Raw genomic sequence first — 13741 nt, 5'->3', positions numbered from 1 at the left:
CCTCCCCTTGTATTCTTTGTGAATCATGGAACAGTATGTCTTAATTCTTCAGTGGTTGACTGTGTACATAAGAAAATTTTTAAATCCACCAAAGGCTTACTTTTTTAATGCTTGAAAAGATAGAATTCCATTAGGCATTATACAGACATAAAAGCTTAATTTGTAAAGATGGAAATGACAGGAAACTAAACATGAGTGGTAGATATGTAATTCTGCCTATGAGCTGTACCTAGAAACTGGGAGATAAAAGTTTGGGATTTTTCTTAAAAATTGTTGACCTTTAGAGGAAGGACAAACAAGATGTTTATCACTCTTCAACCAGCATTTTGGGAAAGCTGGCATTCATGGTACTTCACATGCTTTCTCTCTCAGTCCTATTTTCTCAGGATTACAGAGATTTGAAAATGAATTTTGTAAAGGTTTCTGGGAAGGAAAATTGTTATTTTGTGTGTCACTGGTTTATGAATCAGTTCCCTGATACTATTTTAGGCCTTTGAAGAAATCCAAGGACTGACAGATCAGGCAGATAAGTTTATTGGACAGAAGACGTTACTGACACGCAAACGAGATGGTCTGATTCGAAAAGTATCCACACTTTCAGGTGAGACTGGTTTTGTAATAGTGAAAGAAAAGGCTTTTAGGAGTGAGAATGTTTGGAGTAATTGGTGGATCCAGGTGTGTCATTGGTTCACATAAAATTCAAACTCATGATGGCAAATGAAGTCATGCTAAGCTCTGACTCAGTGATAGGGTCATCATGCTGATAGAAATGGCTTTTTTTTTCCTTCATGCCTGAAGGAATTATAGAATGCTCTCTGTGCTGGCAGCCACAGGCTTCAGTTCCTTTGGAAGGTTGGGGTGATGGTGTCACTTCGTTCTGTCCCTGGTCACTTCCTGAAATGCCTTTTCTGCTCAGCCCTTCACAGTCGCACACAGCTGTCTTTGGTCAGTACCGAAATCTCCGACTCCTTGCAGAGCTTTGCAAATAACTCCTTGTGCTGCTTTCCCAAGAACCAGTGCTCCTAGGGGCTAGAAGGTGTCAGCTCTGTACACAGAACAAAACTGCAGTAGATTGTAAGCTGCTGCTCATCCAGACATTTCATCTTGCATTTACTGTGTCCTTCTGTCTCACTTGGAAATGTAGGAAAGCTGTGACACATTTTCAACCAGTGTCAAAATGTGAACAAACAAAATATTTTTCTAATCTTCTTGCAGTCTGGGAGTATAACCACAGGAATACCTGTAAAGCAGAAATGAAAGATACTAAAATCTTCTGTATTTATGTGAATCCATTCATGCATATATAAAGTGTTTGGTTTATAAAAAGTAAAGTTTGCAGTGAAGTCTAGCAATCTAGAAATGGATGAGAGGCCTTTTGAGCAGAGAATGAAAGCAAATAACTTCACAAAGTACTTATCTGATCTTTTGCATTCATAGTGAAGAGCTTAAATTTGATGAGGAGAAAGCCCTCTCACAGGACAGTTAGTTAAATATAGGCTTAATTAAAGTTATACCATGATGTTAGAACATACATGCTGAGCAGAAAACAAGCTAATATGGTTACATGAACTTGGATCATATTGAACTGTGTATATATGCAGAAAACAAATTATAAAATCTGTGTGCTTGTCCAAGGTTAGAATTTTTATGGCTGTGGTGAACTGTATGTGAGTTTACATTAAATGCCATTTGAGTAACAGGGTCTATTAGTCCAAGAAATTTCATTCCAGGTAAAGCTAACATTTTGTCCAATAGTCATATATTTATCATTAGGAGATGTGGGATTTTTTCATAGCTGTGGGTATTTTCAACTAGTACTTGTTCAGCAAAAGCCTGTGCTTGTCCAGACTGATTTCTGCTTATCAAAGTAGCACATAAATTCCAAAATGTGTGGGTATTATTGAATGGGGAAAAAATTATTGGAATAAATAGGTAATTGCTTCCCTCTGATATTTACTTTGTGGGGGTGGTGGTTATCTGTTTTATAATAATGGAATAATGTCAGCTTAACGCATTATTAATTCTCTCTTATTAATGCCTTCAGCATTTTAGTTTTGGAAAGAGAGTTTGAAGATAGGCTGACTCTCTGATAATTTTTCTGTAGGAAAGACAGAAGAGGTTGTCCTGAAGAAGCTGGAATATATTTATGCTAAACAAAAAGCAATAGAAGCACAAAAAAAGAAGAAAGAACCTGAGCCACAGAAAGCAGCCCCAGCCTCCACTACCAGCACCCAGAAAGAAGGATCCTCTGCTGCCCCCAGAGAGCCAACCCCGATAGCGATGACAAACAGAAGGGGCAAGCCCTTGATACTTGCCAGGAGAGGAGTCCGGGCCACAGGTGGGCTACGGTGGTGCATGTCCTGCATCAAGGGGAGACAGCCCTTGAAGCTGCTCCCTGTGGGAGGGTGAAATGCCAGCTGGCTTGTGCAGGCAGCCTCACTCCTGAAACAGAATTGTGCATAGGACCGAGAAATGTCCATATGATAGGTGTGGAAACCACTTGATTTCAGTAAGGATGAGACTAGTACGACTGAGGCCTTCAGGTGAACGTGACCTCAGGGTTTCACAAGGATGGGAAGGAAATTCTTACTAAGTTGTCCTTTGATCCCAGGAACTTTCACTGCAATCCAGCAGTAATCTAAGAGTTGAAAGCTTTTCTGCTGACTCAAAATGTGAAGTTCAACCCCCAGAATGCTGGGGTTGCTAGCACAGACTCTTTAAGACCTCCCTCCTCAAAATGCTAACTTTCAACATGGTGGAAGTTCGCTCTTAAATTAAATGGCAAAGTTGTCAGACCCTGAAGAGATTTTTTTGTAGCTGAGAACTTGTAGAGAAATGTTGAACATTTGTGGAGACCTTCACATCATAAATGTAGGAAGGAACAAAAGAATGACTTCTTCCAGAGCTGTACCTAATGCTGGCTGGCAGGGTGCTGTGCCAGAATAAATGAGTGTTTTACATACTTCTTTTCTTGCAGAGGACTCCTCAGCCTCTCTGACCCTCACGGCTGCGAGCGTAGTGATGACTCCACAGGGGCAGGTGCTCACACTGAAGAGCCCCCTGGTGCCAGGGCAGGTGGCAGCTGTTCCATCCACACTCTTGCAGGCTGAATTAAAGCCTCGAGGGGTTGGTTCTACCATGACAACACAGCCAGGTGGGATCACATGGGATGATGTTTATCAGTATAATGCTGTCACAGATGTGCAGAGCAGTTTATGAAGTTACTAAATTTGGCTTTAATGCTTCGGAATTTTTTTTTTTTACAACTTGACTGAAGCAGAATTTGACTCTGATAAGAGAGATTAGATGTCATTAACTCAAACTGTCAGTTTATCAACAGGTTAAGTAAAATGTGTTAAAATGTTGCTATTCAGAAATTAGAGAAACATAGGGAAGAATTCCTAATCACATAACCAGTCTGCATTTCTGTTTTTACTACTTAAAAATGTTGTTTATAATGTGAAGTCTTGCCTTGAAGTGCACACCTCCTGTTTTCCAGTAAAGTGCTGTATCTGAGTATCTGAAAGGCTTTTGTTTCCACTTCATCCCATTTTGCTTTTCTTGGATAAGGTATTACTTCTGTGATGATTCAGCTGCCAGGATCATCAGTTCCTGTCCAAGTAAAAGGAATCCTTACAAACTCTACCATTCCTATTACACTGTCAACTGTTGCTGGAAATCCAGTGCCCTCAACAGTGGCATCAGCTACAGCACCCCATTCAGGTAAGCTCTTTGTTTTTCATGGGTCTTTGTGCTTGCATGCAGGGAACATTATCCTTGCAAAACTGAAGGTAAATTGTTTTCTCACTAGGAAGTAATGATAGGTGTTATTTTCTGGGTATTCAAAGAAAATCACTATTAAATGTTTTGGACAGTTTAGAGGGGCCTCTAGGAGATTATAGATTAGAGCTTCTTAACTTTCCTTTATCTCACTGAGGCTGCTTGCCCTCAGGAAAGGCAGGGTTAAGTGGCTACTGGGATGTGTCTGTGATGTAATGCCTCCTCCTGGGGAAGCTTCAATTCAGAGTGGTGCTGAGGCTGCTGAAAATCTTTGCCTGTAACATCCAGACTTACTGTGGCACACCCCCTTCCCATACCCTGCCAGTTCCGCTGCCCATGGGAGGGCCGGTTTTCAGGACCTCATGCTGTACATTGGATCTGGGTGTGGGGTGGTTCCTGCGAGCAGGGTTCTGCTTGCCATCTGTTGTGCTAAAAGCAAGCCAGTCACTTTCTGCTTCCTTGTGGTTGTTTGGTCATAATGGAAAAAGAAAGTTCACTTCAGATTAAGGACTGGGAAAAGTCTGAGTGCTATTAACAGGGAACGGCTTGGAGGCAGAAAATGAGTAATCATTTACTCTCTGGAATGTCTCTGTAGTGCACAAAACCAGTACTGCATATTGTTTCTATGTGATCATAAAAACAAAGCATAAAAAAATCAGTAAGAGGAAAATTCTCATTTTGTTTGCCTTGTGCATCACCATCTGAACTGTAAGCATTTGCAGTTGGTTGCACTGGACCTTGCTCGTATTCTGCAAGTTGAAAATTAAGCTATTGGTGAGTTAAAGCTTCAGTTGACCAGAACTGTGTAAGCAGTTTAAATTGCAGTTTACTTGAGGAAGACCTGAAAATGAGCAAATTATACTTACTTAGGAATTAACACATATCCTCGCAGTTAACACATATCCTGATGGATGCTGCTTTGTGTGGTTTTGCAGACAGCGAAGATTCATTCATGATGCCAAAGATTGTTAATGTAACATCACTGGCTGCTGAAGCAAGCATGAATCTAAACCAGAACCGAAATAAAAACTCCAATGCAACAGCAGCTGCAGGGACTCCAGCTTCTGAGCAATCCTTGGCTGTAGCACCCCTTGAAACCAGGAGTAGTGACAACGTGCTTTCAGAAGAAAAAGCCAAACCATGTCTGGGGAACAGTGATGGAGATGGAAGAATTACCACAGGTCCAACGAAAGTTTTCTTTGAAAATAAAGATGCTCTTCCACAACTCTGGAACGTATCATCTACAAAGGAACCTCCAGAGTCCTTCAGCAAAAAGCTCTGCATTGGTGAGTTTGTAGGAAGCCAAGCCAGGAGGAAAGATGGTGATTCTGGAGGGGAAAGAATAAAATCCAAAGAATTGTCGTTCCGCAAGCTGCAGATCAAAGATGCCAGGATAGAAATGGAATTGAGGAAAGTAGCATCAGCAATGGAGGAAGCAGACCTGGATACAAGTGAGATACTGAGTAGCATCGAGGAAAGTGATGACACTGATGAAACCCTCACTTCGCTGCTCAATGAAATCGCCTTCCTCAACCAGCAGCTGAACGATGATGCCTCAGCCATGTCAGAGCTGCCTGGTGCCCTCAGCTCAGATTTCTCTCATAAAGATGCAGAAGCTTGCAGGGGAACAGCCAGTGATCTCTCTGCTGCAGATGGGTCTTCCTTCCAGTTTGGCCATTTGGGAGGCAGTTTTAAGGACCTTTCTGAAGTTCCAGAAAGTGGTGGCTCTTTAAGCCCCCTCCTGCTACACCTGGAAGATGATGACCTTAGTGACGGGGACAAGAACTCCGGGGAGCCTTCATCTGAGGCAGATGTTTTAAAGATAGTGATAGGGACTGAAATGAAGAATCCACTTTCCAATCTGCCTGTAACAAGTGGTGGGAATGGCAAAACAGTAACGACTGTGTCAGATGCCACTAATGTGACTCCACCGATTTTGCAGATGAAGACTAACCCAGAAGCCAATAATGCTGACACGTCGTGGAGGCCCATGCCCAAACTGGCACCACTTGGTTTAAAAGCGGCAAGTCTGCCCGTGGACTCAGAAGGGCAGAGTAATAAAGTGATGCCCTTACTGGCACCTGTAGTTGCAAAACTCACACCTAGTGGGGTAAAAAATTCATTACCTGCAACTCTTCAAGAAGGACAGGATAACAAAGTAATGCCCACATTAGCACCCGTGGTTGCAAAGTTAAATACTACTGGGACCTTGCCTTCAAATTCAGCAGGCAAATAAGTGCAGATGTTTTTTATCAGACTGGAACAGAGATCTCTGAGCCAGTGTCATTGTTCAGCAGCCTCCTTCGTCTGCAACACTTGTTTTCTGTATAGCATCAGCACTGTGTTCATCTGAGGGGCAGGCCCCAAACTGTCAAATAAGTGTTAGGAAACTGTAAGCATGTTGATGTATTTTTACCTCACTGTTGCATTCTGGATGTTCTCCTTCCCCTTCTCAAGACAACAAAGACGATCTATAACCATTGCTGGGCACATGGTATCCATCCAAAATTGGGTTCTTCACAGAAATAGTATGTCAAGGGACTGAGAAACTGAGGCTGTTGAAAGATTTTTTTTTTTTTTTTTTTTCTCTCCCCTGTTGGGAGGCAGCTGTCTTGTTGGAGAAAAAAATATGGAATTTTTTTTTTTTTTGTACCAGGCGAATTATCTATGCAGAAATGGCATTGTTCACATTTGATTGTTCTAATATTTGCAGAATATGATAATTATGCAGAAATCAGGTTGTAGTTACTCTCGAAGTTGATACCTAGAGCAGAAGGGAAATTTGAGACTGCAGAGGGCTGAAGAGAAAAGGCTTTTTCTTTGGTGCTAGATAGTTCTCTAGCAGAGACTTTTAAAGAGCTTATGCACAGAAAATTTTAATAAACATTTATAACTCTCACTGCTTGGGGAAGAAAAATCTATTTCCCAATGGAATTAGGAGGACAATATGTTAACTTTATTAATACTGTCCTTACTCTCACCTCCTGCCCCCACACAGATACTTCCCATTTGATGCTTAGGACACTGTAAGGAAAAATTGCAGAGAGTTGAAAGAAAATGTGGGCACCCTATTGCTACATCTTTAAATACATTGCTGAAGTAGCTCGAGTGTTTTCCCGGGTCCTATTTTCTTTCCTTCTGTCATTCTTGAAGATAAGTGTAGTGGCTGGGAATGTTAATACCAAGTATTGCTTTGTGAAAACACAGAATGCTTTCAGGAGTCTTGTAGCCTGGTGTAAGTGAGCGAGGTGTACATGTGAATGTAAATATGAAAATATGTGTATAGCTTTCCAAACCTTTCATTTCTTTATAAATTCAGGAAAGGTACTCAGAGGTTTCTCACTGCATTTGCACAAGCTGTGTATAGCAAAAAAAGTCAACAAAAATGCTCATTACCAGGGAAATAGGGCAGTATTGAATCACAAGATGTATTTTTTATTCTTCTCTGCCACTGCTTACTCAATAATCTGTAGATGCTCTTCACTGTTCAACTGTTGAACTGTGAGGGGCCTGCAGACTGTAAAGATATTTATATTTTTGTACACAATTTCTGTTTTCATAGTTTTCTTGACAAATGAAGTTTTCAGCCTCGGAGAGATGATTTGTTAATGAGTGTATACACAATCTTTTCCTATCAAGTTTGTAAATATAAGTTACGGTGCGCTTGGGGGGCTTCTTAACTGCTCCAGAAAGGTAAAAGATGTTGCTGTGAAAATTGCAAATTATACAGATTTTTGATGGTGCATTTTATTTTATGTTCAGGAATGTAATTCCATGTCTTAACTGTTCCAGCAGCAGCAGCTGGGATTACCCCCTCCCCTTCAAGTTCCCCTTGTTTGGTGATGCAGTAATCCAAGAATTTCATCCTTCCAGCACTGAAGTTGTGCAGGTGTTGCGAGTGATGTTCTTCCACAGTGAGGGAGCAGTGTTTGTACAACCATACACCCTGTTCAGTATGCTGCATCTTCTGGATCCATGTCTAGGTTAGATCCATCGGGGAATATACATACATTGGGTATTTCCTCATCTTTTTATTATTTATATTATGCCACAGAGGAGAGAAGCCCTTCAAGCTCAGTGTGTGTAAAGGTACTCCAGAGACTACTCAAAAAGGATTTTTCCCTTGGCCATTCTAAACAGTGCGTTTTAAAGTAGACACATACAACTCTCTTTTGCCTTTTGCATATTTACTATTCTAGTATTTCGTACAAGTCTCATATTAGTGATTTGGAAAAGAGAGTTTAGGTCATTATGAGAGTCCTGCAGGGTCTTACAGTCGTCACTTACTGCCTTCGGAAAGGGGATCTACAATCCTAGAAAGTACTTAGACACACTTTGCTTATTAATTTATAATTATGTTAAATTATAACGTAATTATAAAATAATAATTAAGCATTATAATTAAGCAAGATAAATATTGGTTAATATTATTAAGGATTTTAACCTTATTTTAAACTAGTAGAAATCTGGGGTAACTAAATTATTTTACTAGCACTACATCGGACTCAAATTTATTTACCTGGGCATCTGGTTCTGAGCATTTCCAATAGGCTGAAGTTGCTTATTTTTTTAACTTGTGGCCGTTTGTTTTGCCAATAGATTTCATTCCTCCTGTGTGAGAAACAGCAACAAGACTCATGCTGTGATTACTTTTAAATTTCTATTCACTAACCCTGTTTCTGCACCTCGCCTTTTTTAAAGTTCCAAACAGCCAATTTTAATTAGCACACAGAATTGTGTACTCTCTGTGGGACAGAGAAGGACATAATATGATAACTGATCACACATGATCTAAAAGAAAGCTGTACTTTTGAGGATGTTCTGTTTATTACCTGGTAGTGTAAAATTTCTGGATGTGAATTTACTGTTTGACACTGAGCAGTAAAAAAACGTACTGCAGTAAAAATGTAGAGGTGTCAAGATGACAGCAAAACCTTTTGGTCCCTAATTGTAATTAATTGAATTAACTGAGGACAGTCCCCCAGTCTGGCTGTAAAAGGTGGCATTTGGTGCAGTTCTGAGAAAGAACTTTGATAGGTTCTACCAGCCAACAAAGCATGTTTGAAATGCTCTTGGATTTTGTTTGTTTCACTGTCTCGTGTCTGTAGCACAATATTTTCTAAGAATTTAAATGCTGACTCTGCTCTTCCCTTAAGCTCCCAGACATTTTAAAAATTACATATGCTGTCATTTGAGGCAATAATCATAGAATATGGCACCTAATGAGAAGATTCTGGAAACAGGAGAACCAAGGAAACCCCTGCAAGGCGCACGCTCTTGCTTGACCAAGAGACCTGGAGATTTTGGTTTTTTACACATCTGTAAATAGACTGGAATGTTTTTAAGAATATAATGAAATATCAGATTTAGCTTTTTTCCTTTTATATATTAAAATATATCTTTCCCTCTTTTTTGCTTTTGAAAAATTGATATTTTTGTAGAAATCTAACAGTTCAAGACTCTTAACTGTATGTGAGGGACAAAGTGTAAAACTAAAATAAACCAATCAAGGTCAACTAGAAACTGGCTTTGCAAGTTTGTTACAGGGAGAGAGAGGGAGCAGAAATGATGTGATGGGCTGTTGGTGACATGTGGCATTGGACCTGAGCAAGTGATACATGAGTACTCTTGAGGCAGAAGTTTCAGCAGTGCAACCATCCAGGTTTGGTTCAGACAACTCAAATTTTTGCCTTTAGTCGTAGCAGTATGCAGGAAATGTCATGCTTATAAGAGGGGATTTTGACTTGCTGAGTGCAGAAAAGGAACCAAAGGGACTTTATTTTCTATGAGATGTATCCTGAGCAGGAAGCCAAGGGGGTTTAACATTTAGTCATGGCACAGAAAGAAAAAAGAATCCTGAGAGCTGAGATATTAAGCCCACAGAAAAACGTTCTTCAGATTCCTTACCCCAACCCCAAGCCTGGGTTTATCCTTTGTATCTGTTTCCTTTAGAGAAGTTGAACACAAGGACTGTCCTAATGGAACAGGTTTGCAGATCTGCCTTCAAGTGAAGTGTCAGAGGAGAGAGGCTTTTTAAAATGGAATAGGTAAAGTGCCTTTAATGAGTAGCTGTCTGTGGCTTCCATGTGCAGTAAATGGAAGATAACACACTTGCAAGTGTGTGTGGGTTCTTTTTTTGGGATTTTTTTTGTTCGGTGGTTGGTTGGTTGGTTGGTTGGTTGGTTGGTTGGTTGGTTGGTTGGTTGGTTGGGGGTTTTTTGGTGGTGGGTGTTTTTGGGGGTTTTTGTTGGTTTGTGTTTGTGGTTTTTTTCCTTTTTTTGGTATATTTTTCTCTTGTTATGTAGTACATTTCTGCAAATGAGAAGTTAGTCTTACAGCCCTGAGAAAAGAAAATACAAGAAAATACAATGAAGAGAACAACTACACATGAGGGTAAGCTTCTTGAATGGAGAAGAAATTTTTTTATTTAAAGAGAAACATCAGACCTCACAGGAAAGAGTTAATAGAAGTGGTTGACACAGTCAACATTATTTTTTGAAATTTCTCATTAAACCCTTCAGTTACTTCTTGGATTAGAAAGAAATATAAGCATGAAGTATATCCAGTCAGGCTTGCAATGGAAAGAACTTTCCAGTAGAGGCCAATAATCTGTGCTGGGATCTGTGTTTTCCAGCATAATTCATCGTGTTCTTGGAGATGCAGATGGTGGTACAAATAAACTCTGTTGACAATGAAGAGTTACAGGGAGCCTGTGCAGTAACTGATGGTACAGCCAGATTGAAATCTATAAATGCAATCCAAAAATGTGCAGGAGCAGTTTGTCCATAATTGGCAGTGAATGGAATGTAAATTAATAACTGTCATTTGGGGTCATGGTAGTGGAGGAACTGTAGTGCCATTTGTTGTCACTTGAGCTCAAGTGCCTCATCTGTTTGCCCTTTTAACTGCTGGTACAGACCAAGAAGGCATCATTACACCACAATGTACTTTGCTGATTTTGCTCATTTGGATTTTCTGTTCCTCAGCTCGCACTTTAGTTGCCCATCTTGTCTCTCTTGAGAGTTGGAGGCATCTGACAGGTGAGAGCTCTTTCAGAGGTGTCCCTCTCTTCATTCTGTCAACAGAATTCTACCCCTGAAAGAATTTAGTCTGCACTTATCTTGGTCTTTTCTGATGAAGGGAAAGCTTCAGTGTGCCCTGACCAGCTGCCTGGGCCTTGCAGGCTGCCAGCACAGACCTCCTGTGCAGTGTTTCCAGCAGCTGGAAAGACCTTTGCCCTGGGCTTCAGCCACACGACCTCCCGCACACTCATCAGTGTGAGCACATCCTGATACCAGGGAGGCCTTCGGGGCCTATGGCTATGTCTGTCTAATCCAATTCTGCACCCAGCCCAGCAGCCTGTGGTGTCTGACCTGTGCTGGTGTGTTTGGGAATGTCCCTGCTGTGCCCTGTTTTGGTGGGGCCGCTCTCTAGCAGCCCCTCTGCCAGCAGAGCTGCTGTGACACAAAGCACAAAGACTTCTTGCTTTAATGGTGGTCACTTACCTGGTTCATCTTGCTCTTGTGAGGGCTCCCTGATTTTTGTAGGGCTGTCAGCATACAGGACTGTGGTTTCTCGAGGTTACAGTGTTGGCCCTGGCTCTCTGATGTAAGGTGGATGCTGGAAATCAGAGTGGAGGGAGTTGAACCCAAAGGCAACACTTTGCCTGGCTGTCTCAGTGCTCAGCATGGGAGTAGCTGCCGGCAGAGCAGGATCCCTGCCTGTGAAAGATGTGGATGTGATGGGGGGTGTATCAAGGGGCAGTCACAGCCACGTGGGTGTGAGCAGGCAGGCTGCTGTGCTCTAAGAGCAGGGCTCAGTCTCTCTGCCAGCCTGCTGGGACCAGCTCCGAGGAGGAGGAGACAGGCTTTCCTGCTGCCTTTGACTTCCTTTCTCGTCCCTTCCGAGCGCAGGGCTCCCTGTAGTTCCCCCGCGTGGCGCAGAGCCGTGCCCCTGGCAAGTGCCGCAGCGTGCTGTGCCTCGTGGGCTGAAACCAGGCAATTAAATAGCAGCTAAAAAAAGATACGCGGACATAAGCTGTGTGCCATTTTTAGAGGCTTTCAGCACCGATTAACTCCTTAGACAACAGCTGTATGAAACAGCTTGCCCAGCTCTTCCCGGTCTGTCCCACGGGCCAAGTCCCAGGCTTGCTGGGGCAGGGCTGTGGCTGCCCCTAACAGAGCAGCAAAACCTGTGGGTGTGCAGCACGGGGCTCTGTGGGCACAGAGCTTTTGGGCAAGGTCTGTAGGCTCGCGTGGGTCTGCAGAGCTTACACAGCAATGGGGTCCAGTTTGCAGCTGAGGCTGCTGAGCACTGCAAGGATATAAAACTCTGGGGTGCCACTGATGACTCCCACTCTTCTCCTGGACCTTCTGCAGTGTGAAAATACGATCAAGACTTGTTCGATTTATAGCAGCAGCTTGACTGTTGTGTTAAACAAGAAGCCCATTAGCAGGACAAAGCTTTACAGGTGTTTTTAGGACAGCACACCACTGTCCGATGAAGGCTGTTGCAGCAGCACATGCCACATAGCCTCCATTTCAGCCTGGCCAGGATTTCCTGCAGCAGGGAGAGGAGAAGGGTGGGTCTGCATTGGAGCTGACTCAGTAGTTTGGCAGAAGCAACTGGAGAAGCTGCTGCGAGCTCTTCCACCACCCATCCCTTTGCTGTCTCCACAGTACCCTGTGTGCCAGACACCCTTGCAGGAGCTGTACAAGCTGCTCTTGGCCTGAGAGGCAGGTGCTCCTTTTTCTCCCCTTTTTCCACCAGTCCTTCTGCCTGCTCAGGCCTGGACCTCTGAGTCCCATCCTCTGTAAGGAAAAGGGGCTTAGACTCTGCTGCTTCCCGCCCTGCTCCCTGGCCTGCCATCACACATACACAGCAGCAACTCAAAGCCCGAGTCTGTGGCTACACTCACCCTCTGGCACCAAGTCAACTGCTAAGCACATGCTGGCTTTTCTCTTCTGAAAAGCAGCAGTGTCACGCCCATCCTTCTGCCCTCTTCTGCTTCCCTCTAGCTCACCCTGCCCTCTGCATGGCTGAGGGCTTGCCAGATGTACTCTTTTATTCACAAAACATGTTCCAGACTGAGGGGTCCTAAAACAGCTGTAAAATTCTTGAAGGGATCCTGGAATTCCTTGCTGAGTTTCTTTTCTCCTGAAGGAAAAACTCAGTGGAGACAAGGTGTCTGGTTTCTTTTGGTATCCAATGAGGGCTGGAGCTGTTTGTGTAAACAGCAGCTAAAGGTGCCTCTTGCTGCAGGAGCTGTTGCTTGGCACGGGTGAAGCTGTGCTGTCCTCGACCATGGGGGCCAAGGGAGAACCATGGCCCCATGGGGGAGCAGCTCTTGATAGCCTTGCCTGTCCTTGCCTAAGCCTGAGGCAGAGGCAGTGCTGAGCATTGAAAAGATGTGAGCTAATGTGCCTTATTTCGAGACATGCTGGACCTGGATGTTACTATAAAACATTATGTAGCTGGAGTAAAACATGATTTGATCAACCATTAGTGTCCCTTTGGGGCCTGGCTGGAGTTTGTATGCTCAGGCTTGGAAAGGCAGCAGGCCTGGACAGGGTCCCCCTGCCTGGGAAGTCCTTGTGTGGGAGCAGGACACTGGGGTGGATGGAGGCTGGTGGGAGCCCCACAAGTGTCCCTTGGATTCAGGGCAGGGGCAGCTGCCGGCTCGGCCAGGACTGGCTGGGTTTGGGGTGTGTGGGAAGGGGTGGTGTGGCCTCTCTGATAGGGGACAGGTTATGGGGCTGGCCCCAGATGGGCCAAGCTTCAGCAAACTTCAAACACGTGTGAAGGTTTCCACATATGAGATGAATAACACACCAGTACAATTTTCTTGCTCTGGTTATTTTGATACCTTTTTTAATGCTTTAGATCTGATGTGATTGTGTTTTAACTTCTGTTAAGGTGGATGGCTATAAAAGCATGATGGAAAAGAAGGTGCTGGCAAACC

At 43.1% G+C, this 13741-nt stretch overlaps 1 protein-coding gene across 5 annotated transcripts in view; it reads left to right on the top strand.

The window, feature by feature from the left end:
- MGA (MAX dimerization protein MGA) overlaps positions 1-6679 on the top strand; it is a 55226-nt gene extending 48547 nt beyond the window's left edge. For all 5 annotated transcript variants that reach the window (XM_083863341.1, XM_083863344.1, XM_083863342.1 and 2 more), the window contains 5 exons: positions 490-601; positions 2105-2338; positions 2978-3154; positions 3571-3723; positions 4716-6679. In XM_083863341.1, the coding sequence (XP_083719467.1) occupies positions 490-601; positions 2105-2338; positions 2978-3154; positions 3571-3723; positions 4716-6016 (1977 nt within the window). In that variant the 3' untranslated portion in view covers positions 6017-6679. The remainder of the gene's footprint in view (positions 1-489; positions 602-2104; positions 2339-2977; positions 3155-3570; positions 3724-4715) is intronic.
- The last annotated feature ends 7062 nt before the right edge of the window (positions 6680-13741 follow it).

This window comes from Zosterops lateralis (genome assembly GCF_965231275.1).
Source record: "Zosterops lateralis genome assembly, chromosome: 6".
Lineage (NCBI taxonomy): Eukaryota > Metazoa > Chordata > Aves > Passeriformes > Zosteropidae > Zosterops > Zosterops lateralis.
The sequence above is the reverse complement of the archived record's forward strand: the minus strand, read 5'-3'. Positions and strand labels throughout refer to the sequence as shown.